Source organism: Ictalurus furcatus, chromosome 13 (genome assembly GCF_023375685.1).
Source record: "Ictalurus furcatus strain D&B chromosome 13, Billie_1.0, whole genome shotgun sequence".
NCBI lineage: Eukaryota > Metazoa > Chordata > Actinopteri > Siluriformes > Ictaluridae > Ictalurus > Ictalurus furcatus.
In genome coordinates, this window is record NC_071267.1 from 17,704,459 (window position 1) to 17,727,480 (window position 23,022).

The 23,022-nt window shown below is 39.7% G+C and overlaps 1 protein-coding gene across 1 annotated transcript in view; it reads left to right on the plus strand.

The window, feature by feature from the left end:
* The window catches only part of zeb1b (zinc finger E-box binding homeobox 1b), a 67,278-nt gene extending 45,415 nt beyond the window's left edge, over positions 1-21,863 (plus strand). The window contains exons 2-8 of the mRNA XM_053639965.1: positions 69-227; positions 9,842-9,997; positions 13,324-13,526; positions 13,792-13,903; positions 14,385-16,087; positions 16,742-16,922; positions 19,233-21,863. Coding sequence (XP_053495940.1) covers positions 69-227; positions 9,842-9,997; positions 13,324-13,526; positions 13,792-13,903; positions 14,385-16,087; positions 16,742-16,922; positions 19,233-19,963 — 3,245 coding nt within the window. The 3' untranslated portion in view covers positions 19,964-21,863. The remainder of the gene's footprint in view (positions 1-68; positions 228-9,841; positions 9,998-13,323; positions 13,527-13,791; positions 13,904-14,384; positions 16,088-16,741; positions 16,923-19,232) is intronic.
* Positions 21,864-23,022: the final 1,159 nt, after the last annotated feature.

Sequence of the window (23,022 nt, forward strand, 5' to 3'; positions counted from 1 at the left end):
CCCTTACTGCATCCATTTTATAAACACCTCTCTCTAATGTTTTCCCTCTTATTTCTCTCTCTGTGCAGTGAGTAACTACAGCAATGTACTGGAAGGCCAGTCAGACTCTGATGATGAAGATAAGCTCCATATCGTGGAGGAAGATGCAACCCCCATGGATGGAGCTGACGGTGAGAGTGTTGCCCATGATGATGATGCCAACGGCCCTGACGACCGATGGGATGAAGGTAACATTCCAGCTAGTGGTATTTTTTAAAGGAAAGTAATTGAAGCTTTGAATAAATTAGTAAACTAATATTAACATAAAATACTTCACTTCTGTTCAGTAACAGAAGATATATTTTCAGTGTCCAAGATTTCTCTTTTTGATGGAAGATGAAAGGCTTGTGTTTATCAGGCATTAGCATTTTTTTTTTTTTTTTTTACAAATAGTGTAGCACTAAACACCAGAATTCCTGGCCATTAGCTGATGAATGAGGGTGTGTGGAACATTAGTGTTTAGGGAGGTTCTGGAGAGGATTTGAGCTGCTGTGGAGTAGATTTTTACAGTAAACAGAGTGTATTCAGTTAGTGTGTGTACATTTACAGCATTTGGCAGACGCCCTTATCCAGAGTGGCGCACATTTTTATTTCATTTATACATCTGAGCAGTTTAGGATTAAGGGCCTTGCTCATGGGCCCAGCAGTGGCAGCTTGGCAGTGCTAGGGTTTGAACTCACAACCTTCCGATCAGTAGCCCAGTGTCTTAACCACTGACATGAGTGGTATTGGGTCTTAAATATAACTAAATATACTGGCCTCACAACCATTACTAGCACAGCAACTTACTGGAGTGGGGAAATTAAAGAAAAGAAATGCAGTTTTTCCCCAAGCGACATTAATAAAGATATCAGTTTTCACTGACAGATCTGAATTTATTCATCCTTTTTCTTCTTATTCTATTTAATTGATATGGCTAAATCTCAGAAATTGGTCTGTCAGGATATTATGTATGTAAGTTGGGATATACACACTTCTCTGCCTACTCTACCCATAACTCATATGCTCATAACTCAAAACATTCATTAGCAGTATCAGGTCTACAGTATTGACTCAATCGTCTCAAATTTCAGCCTCTCCCCCTCATTCCCTTGTTGCTCTTTAAGGTCTCCATCCTCTTTTTCGCCTTTCTCTCCCCCTACCTAGAGCAGAGGCAGGCAGACTGACTCTCTGTGGGCTCCGTGTTTGTTTTAAAGCCTCTTTTCCCCCCATATACCTTCATCTTCTAGTCTTTACAACAGAGACTCACACTCTCTTGCTCACGCTCAATCATCATGATTAAAAGCAATCGCTGCCTTCTTGAATGCTGTCAGCTCTAATTTTCCCCAGAATGAAACCACACCTCTTCTATTATCAGTGACGGTACAGTGGCTACACAGGCACTTTTCTAGTTGATCGGTTACTCTGTGCTGTCAGCTCACAGTCCAACCACATGTCCTTGCACAAGCAGAGACTCGGTAAAGGTAGAGAAGACATAGTAGATAGGGGTCTAAGGGAATAAAAATGGTCCCGGTGTCAAAATTCACTCTGGTATCCACGCACACAGGCATTCAGACTGCACACTAGACCTTTTTGGGAAATGGTTAAGCAAGCGACCTGAGGATCAAAAGAAGGTGGCTTTATTCCAGTCTTGCAAAACTAAATAGCTGTTGAAATTGAGAAAGAAGAGGGAGGAGAGCTTGTGCTCTTGCTGCCTCCCCCCACCATTCTCCAACCGGGCTACATTCCCTAGCGTGTTTTCTTGGAGTGTTTACAAAGATTTTATGATGGTTTCACAATTCGTAAATTATACATTCCCAAGTCCCGTTGGCAAAACATTTATTCCAAATGACCCAAGCTTTCTAGTGTGATTTGGAAACTTTCAGACATCTCAAATCATCACATCATTAAAAAAAAAACCCTATACTCCAGAAAAGGGGCCTTGACATACATATGCAGTAGGTAAAAGAATGTGTGTTTAATATGTAGCTGATCCGAGCTCCTGGGACCTCATTTATCAGCATTGTATTGAACATATTCTAAATTGATCCTCATGTATAAACTTCAGAATTCTCATGTGCACAATAAAATAGGGATACATCAAATGCATAAGAGGAGGGAAATAAGTTAAATAAATACCAATAGTTGGTAGCCACCGTGTGCATTTCACTGCTCATTTAAATACAGACACACCCACAATTAACCATATATGGTACACTTCATGGGCAAAAAAATGAGCCAAGCCCAAAATGGCAAAATATGAAGCTTTTAATGGTCTTAACGACAAATCATTGGTCAGAAAATTAGCAAGAATGAAACAAATGCACTCCTGAGACCTCCTGGGCCACGATTTGCTCATTTACTTTTGCTGCAGTGGGGAAAAGCTAGAAACTAGGAAATTCACTTATATAGACTTCTTGTACACAAAGGTAAACTCATGATAATGATTAAAACGTTTGATGTAAAACTCAAGCTAACATGCCTGGGTGTACAAAATTAAAATAAAATAAAAATTAAAAGCTATCTGCAAGTTTACCCATAAGGCTTAAACATTTAAAGAAATCAATGGGAAAAACTATCACATACTAAGTTACTTAATCTATTTGTTTAATTCTTGCAAAGTTCCAGACCTATGATTTGTTGTTAAGACCATTAAAAGTTTAATGTTTTACCATTTTGGCCTTGACCCTTTTTTTTGGCCAAAAGTGTAGGTATAAATCACTTTAAAGGTAACTTAAACAAAGGACTGACATTTTGCTTTTGCCATTGGGAAACCTGCAAACAAAAGAAACTTCCTGAAGCAGGGATTTCGATTTTGATCAGTAAAAGAGGAGAAACCGTTGGGATTAATATAACTGAATTCTGGTGCCATTCTGATGCAACAATAATATAATCAAGGTGTTGACATCTGTAAAACTTGTGCATGGGTATTACTTTGCACACTGGTTCCCTCTCCAACTTGGATCACTGATGGAAAAAAATACAAGTTGGTGGTGTGATGTAATGGTGTGGGGAATGACTATCTGGTGATAAACCACAGAGAATTTACAGCTATTAAATTGGTTTGGTTCCTTACATGTGCTCTCTAAATTCAGCAAAGAAGCAAGATAGATCACATTTTTTTAACACACCAGTACTGTTAACCTTTTATGTATTTTGGCATATACATAAATGTGTGAGTATTTAAACATAATTGAAAAGTAGTAATGTATTGCATAGATGATTCAAATTATTAACAGTCCAAACCAATGATCAAACAAGTCCCCTTCAGGTAACACATTTCAATCAAGGTTTATTTTCCACTGTTGTGTGCTTTGCAAACACAAGCTGTGTGTAAATATACACACATCATTTTAATAAAGCCCACATTTTATGTTGTTCATATACACACTTTACGTACAATGAAAATACCTGTGCGTATCATTGATAAGTGAGGACTCACGGCTCAGGGAAAGAAAAACATATTTTAAAAAAAGCAGATCTGTGTGATATAGAAAACATAAACATATTTCACCAGGAGTAAATGTTTAACTTTCTGAACTTGTTAGATAGACAAGGATGCAGATTAACACGCATGGCTGGAAAAATGACTGTAGGCTATGAATAAAGGTGGGTTTAAAGATAAACATTGTATAAACAAATTTATAATTTTTATATTTTATTTATTACATGTAAAATTAAATGCAAATGAAATCAGGTGCATTTGGTGAATCATTGTGCTGGCCTATTTAAGTGAAATTGGAATTAATTTGCCATGTGATGGACTGGTGTCCCTTTCAGGGCATATTCTTGTCTCATGCCCAGTGTTCCTGGCATAGGCTCAGGATCCACCATGACCCTAACCAGGATAAAATGCTTAATGAAAGTGAGCATAATCAAATCATTAAGTGTAATTTTCTCCTTTTTCACTTTCTGTGATTTGGCCAGATTTTAAAATGTTAGAATATCATTCTAGATAAGATATTTGCCAAAGAATACATACTTCAGTTCAAGAAAACCTGTAGTTTTCAATACATACTTCACTATGTAAAAGATTTTCCTTGCCTACTACACACATAAAACACCCTAAATGCCTACAATCTGATTGAATACATTTCTTTTTAGTTTTTTTTTTTTTTGGATGTGCGTCATCTTTGTTTCTCTACAGACATACATGGAAATACAGCACAACAGCGCTCCACACAACAGCACACAGAACTGAGCAGCCTATTATAGCATAAACTGTCTAATTCAAACCAGGTGTGTTCACGTTAACAAGTCCATTTTACCCAGCACAGTTAACTAGCTAATTGCATTTGCAGCTGTGTGGAGAAACCACCAACACTATCTTTGGGAAGACATGGCAGGCAACACAATGGACTTTAACTCTGAAGTGACATCATTAACTCTGAAGTGGCATCATTAACTCAACATTAATGTGTTCAATTTCATGTGCTTGACAATGTAATGAAATAACATTTCTCTTTAACAGGAGGATTTGCTTGTTCATTTCTTTATAGATACTCTGTAGTAATGGACTATTATAATCTCAGTTTAAAGATGATGTGTGTGTGTTATTCTTGAAAACCCTTTGTGGAATGGACAGTATATTAGGCTCAGTTAGTACAGCAGGGAAGACCTTTAATATGATTAGTGTCTTGACACAGTGTACAGTAAGAAATGCAAGCAGGTGAGTCATGGGGAACTTCCAGTAGGATCCTGACACAATATGAAGGCTATTATTTCTGGGAAATGTAGTTTCCCAGAGATAAAGTTATCATTGTTCATCATTACAGTTTTTAAAGAAAATAAATCCTCAGTTCAGGATGAAGATTTATTGGTAGTGTAGTATTTGAGGTTAAGTCTTATTAAAGGCTTTCTATTTCTGAAACAATCAAAATGGATGCTTAGATTATACCTGGCACACTTAGTTCTGTTATATTCTGAGTAAAATACCAACAACAAAAAGCCCCATGCAAAAATTCTGCAACATAAACTCTATACATCCAGTGCTTAAAAAAAAACCCTCCGTACTTTCCGTAGAATGACTTTACATCAAAGTGGTACGCTGACTCATACTCATCTTTGCATTATATGAAATAATCCACTCATGTGCTTTCTGATCTTTTACCTTCACCTGGGTGTGTATAAGCAGGAGAGGAAGTGGACTTGTGTACAACTGCAGCCTTCAAACCACATTACACTAACCATATGCTGTAAGCTCTGTTCATGTTTTCTCTTTTTGTTCAAGGTGGCCAGGTCTTTCTTTAGCTCTGGGATCGGTCGCTCGTGGTCTTGTATTTGAATAAATGGACTAGTTGAGTTTGAGAAGTTCATGGGAATACGTGATTTAAACACAAGCGTATACAGGTATACAGGGCAGGCCAACACCTGTGGTGTTTTACCTCCTGTCTTCGCTATAGTTCTGGAGATTAAACTAGTAAAGTACCAAAAAGAAAGTTTATAGCTAAGCAGAATTTCAGGAAACACCAGTAAATACTAGTGTTGGTTCAATAATCAGCATCATGATCATTTAAATCCGGGTCAATTTTTTTTTTTCTGGTTGTGATATTTATTAAACCCTGACCTTTGAATATAAATGGAGCAACAATCTAGCCAGTCAAGAATGTCAATGTCAGTCAATCATCCCATAATGCTAGTTGACGTAAACTAAAGACGGAATTAAAAGTCATTTGTACAGTATAATTCCAGTAGTGACTTATTATATAGTAGTCTATTATGATTGAATTATTCAAGAACCACTTAAACCATAAGTTTTAAGGCATTATGTGATATGTTTGTGACTTGCTTAAACCATTAAATAATTTTTCATCTAAAATATGTATTCAACTGACTAAGTGACCTGCTGTTTTCAATCATTTATTCAACAGTAATATCAATAGCAGTCGTTTGAAATCTGCACCACTTGTAGATGATTTTACTTACAGTGGAGTGATGTATATCAACTATATTTGGAGATCTTTTTAAATCCCTTGCTAGACTCATAGGCATCCACAACCTTTTTCTGAAAGCCTTACAGAACTCTTTAGATCTTGGCATGATGGCACCACACACCTCAATAGCAAAGGGAAACCAAACACTAGATATGAGAGGGGTATAAATAAGACTAAGCAGGTTCTAAGCACTGGCACCCAATCTTCAACATCGGATTTTAATTTTATGGATTTGAAGGTGTGATAAATGTAGGGGTGTACTTACTTTATCCATGTGACTAATCTGTTTTTTGTTAATTTACATTGTTAAAATTAAAACAAAATGTAAATTTTATAGAGTGTATCAACTTTATTAATAGGCACTGTTTCAAAGAGGATCTAATGTTTGCTTGTCCAAATATGTAAAACAAACAAACAGAAAAATAACAAGATCATTGGGGTGTACTTATTTTTTCACATGACTGTATTATAACATGAAAGATGTATCTGGACAGAATGCAAAAGTTTCACAAATTAGCACAAAAGATCAATAATCTCTACTCCCCACACTTGAAGGCACATTTTACTGTTGCTCCAGTCAAATAAAATGTTTTATTATATATATATATATATTTAAAAAAAAATTTTCGTTGAATTTCCTTTTGAATGCAGCCTGCACTGTTTGTCTGCACTTTTTCAATAAGTGTCACTCTGACGACTGCACCATTGTGCTCCCTTTGTATAAACAACACTGCATCAAACAGCCGTACACACGTTGCTGGGTTTTACAATGCACCCCAAGGGCTGTTATGTTGTACATTCATGGCCATTTGTTTAGGGTGTTGCACTCGTACAAGATGGTGGCCTGTCACTGTAGAACAAGTCATAAAGAACCAGAGCAGAACAACAAAAACCGCAATCTTAAAAACCGTAAAGTTCATAGTGGAAAACTATCTGTCTCATGCAGGCAGTGAGATGACTACCTTACGGGTGATCATTTCACCTCCTAAGCATCTGATAAGGAAATGGGATTTCTAAAAATGGCCCAATTGCTGTTTCTCTCATCTTCTTCAGGCTATTCATGTATAGCTTTGTGCATGGGAAATCTGTGCTTTATGTTATCTATAAATTACCTTTTCACACTATAAGCATTTGCCCGTCTTACAGCACCATTTCTTTATTCTCCCTGATAAAGACCCTGCAAAAAATCTTGCGTGTTGGACAAATGCACACTGCCATTGTACATCACCCGTCTAACACAGAGTCACTGGTGCCGACAGTGAAGTAGGAAGCAGAGATGGTGTTTATTTGGCTCACCCCAACCGCCCACATACATACATCTCTTTAAATCGTTCTGACGCCCAAATGCACAATTGTCCTCAGGTGTTCCAAATGTTGTTTTGAGTTGCGAGCGAATGCCATTAGTTGTAATTGCTGACATTGCGGACTCATTTCGAATGTGCACGCATGAGAAAGTGCAGAGCTCAGGCAGAGATACACATATGTAGCCTCCGGGCTTGCTTTTTCCCAAAGCTTTCATTTCTTCATTCTCTCTCGTTAGTGAGCGATAAAGAAGTAGAGCACAGTGCTCCAATTAAGCAGTTCATTTTACAGGAGGTTGAGCACAGTTTGTGCATTAAGGGATATTGGGAAATCGAGAGATTGCGTTAGCTATTCAGGACTAATTTGTTTTGTTTGTTTTATAAGCGGGCTAAGTGTCTCTTGCCTGTGTGACTTTGATTTTATAATTATGACGTTGATCTTCTAATTATGTGTTGAAAACCTACACGCACATTTTGCTTTTCTTTTCTCTCTCGCTCTCTGATAAACAGCATTCATGTGTAATTCATCAGCATCTCACACTTTGTTGTATTATATCTGACTCTGAGACATCTCCCGGATTATGGCTTTAATGCACATTTAGCTTTGTCCAGTAAAAAAAAACCCTGCATCACCAGTATAAATGATTGATATCAATCCGTCACTCGAGGACTACAGTGTTGGCTGATAAGGAAAGAGAGCTTGTTGAGGAAATCAGGTGATGTCACCTTGGCTCTTGCAGTTTAAGCATTCTCTAGAAAACTAATGATGTGCATTTGAGTTTTATTAGAGGAACTAAGTGAAAACCCAACACTAGTATTAGAGTATACATAATTGGTGGCTAGATTGCTTTTTTCCCCCCTTCAATGGCAGATTGAAGAAGCTGCAAATATACTTCAATTTCATTAATGAGCAGCATTGTTCACATAGTTGTCTGCATACCTTATGTGTATCTGGAGGATTCAAAGCTATATCCACTAGGAGGCACTGTAGGGCCGAAACATCCCTTCTTCTTTAACTACCTCTTCCGATGAACATGGCAACAGTGGAGAAGGCTACTATTGTTTATCTTGCATAGATGGCAGAAATAGTTGCAGCATCATCAATGTAAATGGTATGTTAGGCCATTAAATGAAATCTCAGTTTGGTCCCGACATGATGTCCAATCATATTAAAGTGCCCCCACTGTTCATGTTGGTATTGCACGACACGGACATGGACAGGTAGCATTCCACGACTGCAAGATACATGTGACAGCCATTGTGTATACACGTGCATGTAGTTAAAAGCAAGTATAATCCAATATTTAGATTGGATTAATCATTAGCACCACATTGCAAAACTGGAAACTCAAACTGATGCTGCAGAGGCTGATGTATGAATTCATGCAGTGAGTCAAAGTGACAGCATTCATGTCATTCTTGCTCTCTGAGACATAAAGAGCACCACGGACAGCCAGGTATCTGAAAGTATTTTCATCCCAGCACAATGCAGCCTGACTTCTCTAATGATATCTCCTCCCCAACAAGGAAGGAAAGCTAATTAGCATAGTCAGGTGGATCTGGGTGAGTGGTGGGGAGTTTCATGACTGATGTAGGCAGACCTTGCATCCATCATCAGATTCAGCTGAGTACCCATTACATATTCATGGAGATGTAATGGTCATGCAGAGTTCAGTTTACATACTAATCGAACACACCTGGCTCTAATGTTCAGCCGCTCTACGAGACACTGATTAGCTGAATCAGGTGGGTTAGATTAGTACTGGAAATAAACCAAGTATGTTAGATTTGGTATTATTATACCATGATTTACAGGTATTGAGATGGTTCCAAATGAGCTTTGTGGACCGTCAAAAGCCTAACACCAGCTTTCATATGTCATGTTTTGTTTTATTGTTAACGGAAACATCCTGCAAAATCAAATTTTCAGGGTCAGTAAATGAATAAAAAATAAATACAGCAGATCCACTTCACTGCAATGGAGTAAACTGTCTATAAAGCTATAGGATTAGTATAGTTCTAGAAACATTTCTAAACATTACAAACTGCACCTTTAATAATAATTCCTTACATTTATATGGTGCTTTTCTAGACACTCAAAGCGCTTTACATTGTATGGGGGAAATCTCCTCAACCACCACCAGTGTATAGCATTCGTCTGGATGATGCGACGGCAGCCATAGTGTGCCAGAACCCCCACCACACACCAGCTACTGATGGGGAGGAAAGGAGAGAGATGTAGCCAATTCCAGGATAGAGATTATTAGGGGGCCAATGGAGGAATTTTGCCAGGACACTGGGGTTATACCCCTACTCTTTGTGAGAAGTGTCCTAGGATTTTTAATGACCACAGAGATTCAGGACCTCGGTTTAACATTTCATCCGAAAGACGGTGCTGTTTTTACAGTATCGTGTCCCTGTCACTATACTGGGGGGTTTTCCCCAGGAGGTCTCCCATCCATCTACTGGCCAGGCTCAACCCTGGTTAGCTTCTGCAGGACAACAGGCAAGAACTGCAGGGAGATATGGGCATGGCTTTAATGGCCAAGAATGAACAAGAGTAATTGTGTGTATGTGTGTGTTTTGTAGTGAAAGAGGAATGTGTCTCAGAGGAGGATGAGAGGAGTAGGGATGCTCTTGTTGAGGAAATGCTTCAGCAGGGAGACACTGCCGTCATCTTCCCAGAGGCACCAGAAGATGAACCACGCCAAGGAACACCGGAGACCAGCGGCCATGATGAGAATGGTACACAGGCACACACAGACGCACACACACACACACCTTGTGAGGACCTTCCATTAACATAATTATTAATATGGCTAATTAATGCTATGCTACACCTGAACCTAACCTAAACCTTAATTTCAGTAACTAAAAGGAAATAAAAACTGCAGTTTTTGTGACCAGCCAAATCTCCCTATAAGGTCAAAACTGTCAAATATTTCTATCCTTGTAGGGACATTTGGTCCCCACCAAGATACAATCCCCTCCAAAACTACTGGAAAGGCAAGGCCAATTCATTTGTTTGTACTGTATGCCAAAGACATTTGGGTTTGAGATTAAAAGATGGATATTAGACGAGAGTTTAGGATTTCAGCTTTTTATTTTCTGGTATTTACATCTAGATGTGTTAAACAACATAAAACATAGAACCTTATGTGTCAGATCACCCAATTTTTAGGTGAGCAAAGGTATAGGAACAGATAAGTATTGAAGTAAATTAAAGTAAATAACACTTAATATTTGGTTGCATATCTCTTGCTTGCAAAAACTCCATCAAGACTGTGACTCATTGGCACAAAATTGTTGGTTTCTTCTTTTGTGTTGCTTTTCCAGGCTTTTACTGCAGCCTCTTACATTTGCATTTATGGCATTTGGCAGACACCATTATCCAGTGCAACTTACAGATTTCTCTTGTTTTATTATTATTTTTTATATATATTTTTTAACACAGCTGAACTGCAGTTGAAGGTTACGGGCCTTGCTCAGGGGCCAAGCAGTGGCAGTTTGCTTGGCAGTGTTGGGATTTGAACTCAGGACCTGAGTTTGGGGAGTTTCTCCCTTCAGTCTCCTCTTCAGGAGGTGAAATGCATGCACAGTTGGGTTAAGGTCTGATGATTGACTTGGCCAGTCTAAAACCTTCCACTTTCCCCCCATGATGAAGTTCTTTGTTGTCTTGGCAGTGTGTTTTGGGTCATTGTCTTGCTGCATGATGAAGTTCCTCCTGATTAACCTGGATGCATTTCTCTGTAAATTGGCAGACAAAATGTGCCTGTAAACTCTTGAATTAATTCTGCTGCTACAATCATGCGTTACATCATCAATAAATATTAGTGAACCCGTTCCAGAAGCAGCCATGCAAGCCCAAGCCATGACGCTACCTCCATCATGTTTCACAGATGAGCTCATATGTTTGGGATCATGAGCAGACCCATTCTATCTCCACACTTTGGTAGAGATTAATCTTGGTTCCAGAACTTTTGTGGATTATAACTGTATTTCTGTGTGAATTCCAATCTGCCTTTCCGATTCTTACTGCTGATGAGTGGTTTACATCTTGTTTTATGGCCTCTATATTTCTGCTCTCAAAGTCTTCTTCCAACAGTGGACTGTGATACCTTCACCCCTGCCCTGTGGAGGTTGTTGGTGATGTCACTGACTGTTGTTTTGGGGTTTTTCTTCACAGCGCTCACAATGTATCTGTCATCACCTGCTGTAGTTTTCCTTGGCCGTCCCATTCCGTGTCTGTTGCTCAGTACACCAATGGTCTCTTTCTTTTTCAGGACATTCCAAATTATTGTATTGGCTATGCCCAATGTTTGTGCAATGCCATGATTTTCCCCTCTTTTCTCAGCTTCAAAATGGCTTGCTTTTCTCCCTTTTCTTGCTCTCTGACCTTCATATTGGCTTATCTTTTTAACAACAAATGCAGTCTTTACAGGTGAAACCGAAGGCTAAAACCAAGATTAGATGTTCAGAGCTATTTATTGTTTAAACAAATCAATCTAACAGGGCACACCTGGGTATCAAGAAACACCTGTCAGTCGCACGTTCCAATATTTTTGCTCACCTACAAATTGGGTAGTCTGATACAAAATGTGCTATGTTCTATGTCGTTGAACACATCTATATATAAATACCAGGAAATAAAATCTGAAATTCTAAACTCTCTTCTCATATTCATCTTTTGATCTCAAATCTTCAATCTATAGCAAAGAACAAATGAATTGGCCTTGCCATTCCAATAGTTTCGTTGGGGACTGTATGTACACATGCCCAAACACACAGTCTATTTTGAATTCAGAGTCACAGTGAAGCACAAATTTCTCACCCAGGTACACACCTCAAAACACATAGCTTGCCTTTGATGACACTGAAATTTCCACTAAACCTGTTTGAACAGAAAGTGGGGAAATGCAGCACCTGAGCAAATCTTTCATACCTGAGAGAGTTTCTCATGTCTGTGTGTGGGAGCGATTCACCTGACTACAGGAGTTTAATATGTTACCTGTTAACAGGTAATATGTTACCTGTGGGACGTTTGGATAGAGGTAGACAGCAACCTTCGGCAGGTGCACCTCAATTCTTATTCACAGTTTGACCTATGAATAATTCAGACGATTAATGCAGATTGAGGTGATTATTAGGCAGTTCAAATACTTGCAGGCACTCTATAGCAATGCATAACTATGGCAAATTGGCAAATAATTTAACAGTTAGTGTCAAGTTAAAGTCATCCAGACATGATGAATATGAAGCCGAGTTAATAAATGTCTAATTTGATCTATATTAATGTGTAAATTGCTTCTCACCAGAAGACTATTTAATTAATATAATATTTCATATTATTCAAGTCTAATGTCTTCATTTAGTCTTCTTTACCCCTTTCAAAAGAGTGCTTTCCTCCCCAGCTAATTCTCAGGCAATAGCTCACCTCTTTGCTTTGTGTGATTACCAAGCGACCGTTCCTCTTCCTTTGTTTCTCCTCATTTCTCCTCAGCTCCTCTCTTTCTTTGTGCTGAAGATCTTGGGATGGAGAGAGACAGAGAGTTGTTGAGTTGTGCTGTAGCTGTCACTCCGTGTACATCAAAGGCCTCTCTCTATTACAGTGTACGATTGAAGTTCACATACTGCTCTACTTCAGCTCACGCTCTTCACAAGCAACACAATAACACACACGCGTACACATGCACTCTCACACGTACACTCTCATACACTCTCACACATGCAGTTGTGCCTTTTCATGGGTCAGCAAGGTGATGCAGTTATTCAAAGCCTCATTTGTATATTCATTAACATTATACACATTTTCTATACTATAGTAAATGTTGTGTTGTGTTTCTGTGGCTTTCTGTAATCAGTTGTTAATTTTCATTCGTGTCTCTCTCCAAAGCACATCTCATTTACAGAGCACACGGTTTGTGTTACTCTGTGTGTGTTTATGTGAGAGACTCAAACACACAGCAACATGTCCTTGTACTCATATCATTGTCCTTGCACTTACCCCTCTTGTTCTGCGCCTCTCTCTCTCTCTCTCTCTCTCTCTCTCTCTCTCTCTCTCTCTCTCTCAGGCACACCAGATGCGTTTTCTCAGCTCCTCACCTGTCCCTACTGTTCCCGCGGCTACAAGCGCTACACGTCGCTGAAGGAGCACATAAAGTATAGACACGAGAAGAGCGAGGACAACTTCAGCTGCTCGCTTTGCAGCTACACTTTCTCCCACCGTACACAGCTCGACCGACACATGAGCGCACACAAAGCAGGCAGAGACCAGGTACTGCTTTTAATCTTCAATCCTTAATTCATCATACATAACAGAATACATGCTTTTTTGGAAATGTATAGCCTCTTTGAGAGAGTAGATTCTTTTAAAGGTAAAGTATTGCAATATCCTAAGTTCACTGTATGAGGGTTTCTTTAAATTCATGTGGCATGAATTTCTTAAAATGTTAAATAAATTAAAATGCATTTGATATTTTATGAACATTTACACCTATGGAAATACAGCAGTATAACGCACATTTTCGGTCTCTTTATAGCGGCATGTAACCCAAACAGGGGGTGGAGGAAACCGTAAGTTTAAGTGCACTGAATGTGGCAAAGCTTTCAAGTACAAACACCACCTGAAAGAACACCTGCGTATCCACAGTGGTGAGCACACTAACGTTTTTCTGGCATTGCATGTCTGTCTGTGTATTTGTGTTAGTTAATAAGGAAATTCAGCATTAGTGTGCGCCGCCAAAGTTCTGCATATGTAGTTTCTGGCTAGCCTTCTGAAATAGGAAACATGCTTGTGTTTATACTGGCTGTTAATTGTGCAGTTAAAGGAAACTAATTGTGCAGCAATCGATTTCATCTGGAACATCTGGGCTTTTTGGACTGTCTCCTTTACTTAATTTTATTTACAATTCAGTGCTTGTATTTGTTATGAAGATATTTTTCCAGCCTTCTATTTAATTTAACTAATGAATGGGATAGTTCTAGCTAAGTATAAAATAGAACCATGCTAGCATGAATTAAAGTGTACAGATTATAGGTAAAGATCTTATATGTAGTTTTTTGTAACATCAGATATGTAAACATTATTAGGTATGCAAAAGTCTAAGAGCATTTTTCTGTTTGTTTCATACAGGAGAGAAGCCATACGAGTGCCCCAACTGTAAAAAGCGTTTCTCTCACTCCGGCTCCTACAGTTCCCATATCAGCAGCAAGAAATGCATTGGCCTCATTTCCGTCAATGGCCGACCTCGACCCTTGCCAACCACAGGAGGCACCAAAACCCCTCAGTGTCCTTCACCATCCCTGCCCTCCTCCCCTGCCACTGCCCGGACTCAGATCCGGGACAAACTGGACCATAGTAAACCCCTGCAGGAGCAGCTCCCTATCACACAGATTAAGTCTGAGCCATTGGACTATGAGTACAAGCCTGTGGTAGTTGCCCCAGCTGCCCCTGGAGGAGTAAATGGGGTTTTCCAAGGAGGGGCAGCAGCACCCCTACAGGGAGCAGTGCAGGCTGTGGTCCTCCCCACTGTAGGACTGGTCTCCCCAATCAGCATTAATCTAGGGGACTTGCAGAACATGCTGAAGGTGGCAGTGGATGGGAATGTGATCAGGCAGGTGTTGGAGAATGCCCAGGCCAAAGGCCAGCCTGCAAACACTGGCAGAGTGGCTATTGCACAGGCTCCTCAGCAAGTCATCCAAGCCATCAGTCTTCCCATTGTTGACCAGGATGGTACCACCAAGATCATAATCAACTACAGCCTTGACCCCTCGCAGGCTCAGGCAGCTCTGCAGAACTTGAAGAAAGAGCCGGTGGGCCAGAATACAGACTCCTGCAAGGCTGAACGACTACCTGAGGACCTGACGGTTAAAAGCAAGACAACCAGGGATAAAACCACCATCACTGTGGATGAAGAGTGGCAGCAAGAGAAGGGCAAACTCTACAATCACACAACAGACAAACACTGTGTCAAGGAGGAACAGGAGGTTAATGGAACACACTTGGAGGAGAAGTCTGAAGATGCTGATGGACTGTGTCCTGGGCAGCCCCCACTGAAGAACCTTATGTCCTTGCTTAAGGCTTACTTTGCCTTAAACGCAGAACCCACCAAGGAAGCGCTGGCAAAGATATCAGAGTCAGTCAATCTCCCTACTGATATTGTCAGGAAGTGGTTTGAGAAGATGCAGAATGGGCAGATTCCAATGGAGATCTCCACAGCCACACCCCAGAAAGAACAGTCTAATGGGATAGACATTAATGGCACTCCGGAGGAAACCCCCAAGTCGGTGTCAGAGCAGGACAGCAAAAGGAACCAAGAGGAGGAAGAGGAGATGGAGCTTCGTAGCCCAGCAGAGGGCACTACAGCTGGTATAAGTGGAGCAGAAAATGGCCCCACATCCCCTTTACCACTAAATCTATCTGCAGATGGGCCTGTGCCAGCCCAGACAGCAGAGGAAGGAGAGGGACCTCTTGATTTGTCTCTCCCAAAATCTGTAGCAGCAGCAAATACAACCAGCGCTCACTCTGTTTACTCAGCTCAGGACGAGCCTCTAAACTTGGTTTGCACAAAGAAGGAAGTGCTCAGCAATGCAAGCACCAGCACTGCCATCTATGCCAGCCAAACAAGTGCCAATCCCCTGAACATTGTGACCACTCAACTGCCCACCCTGGTGGCTATCACCAAGCAAGGCCCTGGGCAGTGTCTGCGTACCCTCACCACCACTAAACAGACCATTTTAATCCCACAGCTAGCCTACACCTACACCACTACAGCCTCCAGCCCAGCAGGGGGTGACACACCACAGAAGGCCATACTGCATGTCAACGGTGTTAAGGTGAGACCTGAAACCAGAGAAAACATGGACGTGAAATATTGTGTCCTAATTGAAAATAACAGAATTAAAAGCACTTTAGTGTTTACAAGCTTTCTATACTCAGCAGCATATGATGATCTAGATTATCTCTACTATTTGATGCAGTCTTCCTGATCTCTAGAATTAGTTGTCACATTTGTTATTCAGTGGAACTTTTTTTTGTTCAGCTAAAGAAAACCTCATTTGTTTAGACTTTGATGACAAAAAATTGTGCTTTTTTCCATCTAAAGTGTAACTTTTTTTCTACTTACACAATATGCAGAAGGCATCAAATAAATAAAGTTTAAGTTTAAAAAACTAATCTAGAATGAGGTATTATGTTACATTACCTGACAGTGTTAATATTGTTTTATAATGGCTTTTTGTGCCATTGTAGCTATCATCACTGGCCAGCTTGGTATCTCTGTCTACGCTAACAGTAATACTAGGAGCCTAAGTTATACTATATGCAAATGTAAGAGTGGCATTTAGGCCTCCAGGAGCCTAGTAGCGGTATAGAGTCAAGATTTCACATTTGCACTGATTTTATCGCATGGGATGTGTGGAAATACCTGTAGAATAAAATATACACATTATATAAAACAAAGCAACACACGTTTGTGTGTGTGTGTGTAGGAGGAGAAACAGGAGGCCGGTTCAGAGGCAGCCTCTGTGCTGGAGGAGCAAACAGACTCAGACTCTGGGCCGGTGAGGAAGAAGATGAAGAAGACTGACAATGGCTTATATGCCTGTGACCTGTGTGACAAAATCTTCCAGAAGAGCAGCTCGCTGCTCCGGCATAAATACGAACACACAGGTATGTTTTCCCTACATGCACACAGAGATCAACTCATTCCCCTGCTTATCAAGACAGAAGATTTAATGCAAAAGTGGATTTAGAAGTGATATTCTGCCCAAACAATTCAAGTTACAAATATACTGTAACAGCAGGAGGGTGTGGTGAATTTTCCCACTGTCATTTGCTGGCCAAAAGCATTACCTTTTAACTTGGAACCCAGTGTGTTACATTAGAACCTGTTAGTAATTTTCTCTCTTTCTGGGAGCATAAGATTTCAGTTAAGTCAAGAGCTGCTCACATCTCTCTGTTCAGAAACTGAGCCAAAAGCCAGCAGCCTACATCCTAATGACATCACCGTGCATTTTCTTTCCTTTTCTCTCCAAAGCCACAGTTTATATAACCCTTACCTCCAGCCCATGGGCTGTCACACTCTGTTTTGATTCATTGTTTGGTTTTATTATCCATGGATACATAATGACATGTAGTGCTTAATCCTGTGTGAGCAAGTTGGGGGGAAAGGAGATTAATATAGAGGTGTGTGTCACTAAGCAGCTTCATAAGCCAGTCTGTGTATGGTACCTTTTAAAGCGCTTGTGTAACATGCTCAATTTCTCATCTCCTGTGTGTGACTGCATGTAATGGGACTAATCGTGTGATAATTACTCAGTACTTGAAGGGGAAAATAAATGTACAGTATTAGTAACAGGGCTTGAAAGGAACATCTGCCCACCTAAGAAATATGTATAAAATAAGGAATTAGTGGATAACACCATTAATTTACCAGCCACTTTATTAGGTGACCTTATAGTCTAGATGCTGTTTGTAGGATGTTTTCTTGGACATGGACATTTTGTACACACAGACCGAGTCTGATAATGACACGACTCATAGCAGCTAAGAATGATTAAAAAAACAACAGGTGGCTCGGGGATGTCCCAGTTAACAACCAATATTTTTTTCAGGACTGAAGTTGAGTAAGTGATGATACGCAACACATCATTTGTTGTTCATGTCCGTTTTCTGAATTTAACACACTTGTCGTTATTTAAAGTCCAATTAACCATGCTTGAAAATTACACATGTACTCACATCCACAGACAGCAGGAATAATAGATGCGTATAGCAGTCTGTTCCAGTAACAGGATAACTCAATATTGTGACTCATTACAGAATTGCACGACATGCAGTTACATTTGGGCTGCCATCCTTTAACTGTAAAAATGATGAGAGCCTTGATGAGTATGAACCCTTTCCTCAAACATACAAATATTCCCTTAGAATTTTCTTAGAAAGCATATGCGGCAAAATTATTGACACCCCTAAAAGCAATCTTCAAAACAAATGCAAACTCATTTGCAGTTTAAACACACATAAAATCCGTATCATCCGTCACTATGCAGAGAAGCAAAGAACATAAAAGAAACTGCCCAGAATAAGTCAGGTAATACATACCTAAGCAGGTAAAAATACAATTAATTGTAATAAAAATTCATTCAAAAGTCTGGAACAGCAACATTTGCCAGGAATTGACCCATGACCATTGCATTATTATTATTTTCTTGTTTTCTCGTGATCACGAGTTCATTTTCTCTAACTGCCCGCTGTAGAGATGGACTTTACCTCCACATTGAGAGAGGGGTTTCCCAGTGGAGAACCAAGGTTGCTATATTGTCTTCGGCAATGAAGTTGTAGACCCGACAGTCTCCTAGTGTCAGACACTAATGTGGAAATTGTCAGTCACTGACAGACGCAAAGCTATTTCAGCTTGAGTGAGCCCCTGATCAAAGTAAAAATGAATTTGTTCGTCTATGATGCTGCGGGATTCCGCTAAGCTTGTGCTGCCTCCGGAGCAATAAAAGCAGTGATCACAAGAAAACAACAATTTTATGTCATGATCATGAGAAAATGGGAAAAAAATAATAATGCATAGCCTCTTACGGCTTCCGTTGTCCACACGCACAGCAAGAGAGAGAAACAAAGATGCCAATCATCAAGGTTTCAAGAAGTTTCAGAATCGAGTTGATTCTTGATTGTCATGCATTAAAATGAACAGTTAGATTCCACCTCTCTAAGAAGCTGTTTGGAGAGTTTGCACAAACAGAACAAACTGGAAACGGAGTGCATTTCCGACTTTTTGTCCCCGGACACCATTAGCATATTTGGCCAACAATCTGGGCTGCATGCTAGAAAAAGTGTTCTGGTGAAAATATCAGTGTCATGGCGTGTGTTATTCATTTTGGCTCATGTTCATGCAGCGCGCTAATAATTACGATGTTGACTGTATCGAAGTGAAATAAAGCACACATTTATTTCCCCTCTGTCTCGCAGGTAAACGTCCTCATGAATGCGGGATCTGCAGCAAAGCTTTCAAACACAAGCACCACCTGATCGAGCACCTGCGTCTGCACTCGGGAGAAAAGCCGTACCAGTGTGACAAGTGTGGCAAGCGCTTCTCTCACTCCGGCTCCTACTCGCAGCACATGAACCACCGCTACTCATACTGTAAGAAGGAGGCACACGGCCAGAACCTGGTGCAGAGGGACGAAGAGGAGGAGAACCCCAACGAAGAGCAGGCTGGAGCAGCAAGCACCGCCGCCTCGCCCCCGTCTCAGGTGGACTCGGATGAACGAGGAAGCAGTGCCAGAGAGGACGAGGAGAGCGAGGAGGAAGACGCGATGGGCTCGGGGAGCATGGTGGACGAGGACGAAATTCAGGTGGTGAGGATCGGCGAGGAAGGAGGAGAGGATGAGGAAGACACCGGAGAGCAGTACAGGATGGAGGAGATGGACACAGGAAATGAGGAGGCGGTTAGGGAGAATGGAGGACATGAGGAGGATACAGTGAAAAGTCAAGAAGAGGGAGAAGAAGATGGAGAGATGATGAAAGTTGTTGTGATGCAGGATGATGAGGGAGATGAAGAAGAGCAGACGGAAATCACAGAAGCGATGGACATGCAGGAAAACATAGGAGAGGAAAAAGCCGAGGATGAAGGAGAAAATGTGAAGGAGGACGGTGGAAATGAAGGAACCACACCCAGTGAAAATGGAGATGTGAAATGAAGAGAAATCACATCAGGGCTTTTCTCGCTCTTATACTTTGCTACTTAGTTTTACAAAAACTTTACTAATTTGAACAAAGACTGCAGATGTGGCTGCTTCCAGAGGATTGCAGGAAATGGTGAAAGAAGGAAGGAAGGAAGAGCGCGAGAGTGCAAGAGCTCTATCGTTGCATTTTATCCCACTACTGTGTATAAAACCCCTTGTGTGCCTGATGATAAAACAAACTAGTGTTTTTTTCCCACATAAGGACATTTTTCAGTGTTTATGGTTTGTATAAATACAAAGTTTAATGGAAAAAAAAATGACATATACAGACTGAAAGCTAGACACGTTTTAGCTAATAACGTTTTATTACTAAAACACCTTGGGTTTCTTTTTATCAGTGTTACTAATTTTTTTTTGTCACTCTTGTTTAAACCTTTTAAAAAAAAGGCTGTACAGTTGGGAGAGATTTCTATACATTTTTATTGCCAATGAACAAAACTCAGTATTTTATTGCATATGAAGGAAAAAAAAAAAGATCCTGTGCACTACCATTCTCCCAGTTTACGGATGAACACCTCTGTGGGCCTTGTTTAATGTCTACCTTTCAGTATTAATACTCTCAAGCTAACCCGTGTGTCACGCTAGTCTACGCTAGCTCAACATCTGTCTGTCTATTTTGTTTGGAAGTGGTCTGTGAACCTTAAACATAAGAAAAAAATTGGGGGTGGTACACAATCCTAGATCCAAAAAAAAAAACAAGAAAAACAACATTGAGATTTTAAAGAAATGTGAGTAATTACATGGGTCTAATTTGCCCCCTCGCTACCCCCAGACCCTCCCTTATGCAAAAGCATAAGTTAAGCATGTGTTAAGTGCCATTGCACAGAGCTGGTGCACTTCTTTCACAATCTTCTTCAACAGCATGTTCCCAATGTGGTAGCAAACCTGTGACCCCTGACCCTGAACCACTAGTCCTAACCCAAGGACTGTTCCTGCCTCTTAAAAGGAACAAATGAATTTTTACAAACGGTCAGGAATCAAAGAACAAAACGTTTCCAGCTCTGAAGTGTTTCTGTGTCCCCTGTTTAACGCACTTCTTCATCTCATTAACTGCGCGTTCACTTTTACTTCAGGTATTAAATATGAACCCACCATTACCTTTCACCTCTAATTTTTTTTTCTACTTGCATAACAGTCAGTATTAAATTTGTGTTCTGTTTGTTTCTCAGTGAACATTGTGTAATGTTTGTTTGCAGTCATGGCAGTATTATTTCCTCACCCTCTTCATCAGTATAAGTTTAGTTTTAGAGACCTTTTATATTTATGTCTTATTTTTTTATATTTTTTTTCCTTTATGGTTATTTATTACACAATGTAGTGTACAATATTGTAGTTTGTATTAATACAATAATATATTTTAGTATGAAGAATAATTTCGAAGAATGAATGAATACAAAGCTAGGGAGAGCTCTCTGGCATTTCGAAGTGTTTTAAAAACAGAAAGAGTATTATTTTCACATTTTCAATTCTTTGATTTTTTTTTTTTTTTAAAACAGACACCCAGTATTTGAAATATTGGAGATTTCTCTTCTCACATTGCTCATCATTGTGTTACTTTCCCCACTAGACTTGGAAGCTACTGAACATTGATAATTTAATTGTATGCTACACGTGCAGACGTCCTTAACCACAAAACTGTGCTACTCTTTTACAAAGCCAAAATGTTGTCAATGAGGAAGTTTTTTATGTTTTATTTGTGCCAATGTGTTAACAGCATGGCCACAACTTGTTTTATATGTCCCTGTTTTAATCTGTGGTTATATATTTTTTATAGATAGGTTTTCTTTTTTGTTTGTTTGGTTGGTTTGTTTTTTAAAGACTCCCCGTCTCACAATAAAATAAAATCAAGAATTCACAGCTTCTCTGTAACGAGATCATTCTCACACAAAGAAACTTTAAATGGATTTTAAAATGTATGAAATGTAACCGATTTAAAAATATGCTTTGATTTGTTTTGGTAAGACAAAAAAAAGGGAAAAGCAATATAAATCAGTACTTTTTTGGGGGGTATTTGGCTGAACACGTACAGCAAAAGCTATATAATTGTATGACTAATCAGCTCAGGAGCATGGAGCAGTATAACGTTATAGAATTAAGGGGAAAAAAGTGCCACAGTATAAAGGTTTTACTAGAGGCGCTAATAAAATACTTTACTGAATTTTGTACATTTGAGATGGAATACAGCTGCGACCAAACAACTGTTGGAAGATGGGTGTCTTTCCAGTTTAATAGCATTCAACATAAAAAACAGCTGAGGGTTCTGCTTTTCTATGTTTTTTTTGTTTTTGTTTTTTTAAAGAGGCAGAGCAGCTCTGAGAGAACAGAAAAAAACAAGGCCACAAAAACACACTGATTTATGGATATATTTAAGACCTTGAAATGATTTTACAGATCGGTGGTCTAAATTATGCAAATTTCACGTTTAACATTTACAAAAACAATAAGATGCAGGTTTGCTGTATTTATTCCTAAAGAAACTTTCATTAATTAAGGAGTACAGTTTTACACAGCACACTGCACATATTCTCGGTCTATGGACTCCTAAATCTGCGATTAATCTATTTTCTCCTAGATTCTATTCCCATTCGACTTTTGTAATACTAAAGGTGATAGTAAGACCAAACCCCTGTTTATTACAGGATAGAAACGAAGGTAATACAGACTAGAGAAGGGAGGAAGAGAACCTGTATCAGAAGAAGACACAAGAGAAACAAAGATGTGATAGACAGTAAAAAGTCTCCTAACCTTGAGAACTCGCCCAAGGTTATTGCCATTGATCAGGGTTGGATTTCAGGGCAGCTTTTGGGCCAGAGAGCATGAATTAGTAATGCACAAATCTATAATCTGATGAAAAGTCTGAAAATGATGCCAATGCCACACCAGCTCCTTCTCTCTGATACTGCATAGCTAAATGGTAGCTGATGCAGAGTCCTCTGTCTGTCTGTGTGTGTGTATACATATCACAAACCCATTTTTCAGAGCCTACATTTTACTAATGTTTCTCCTTTTCACAT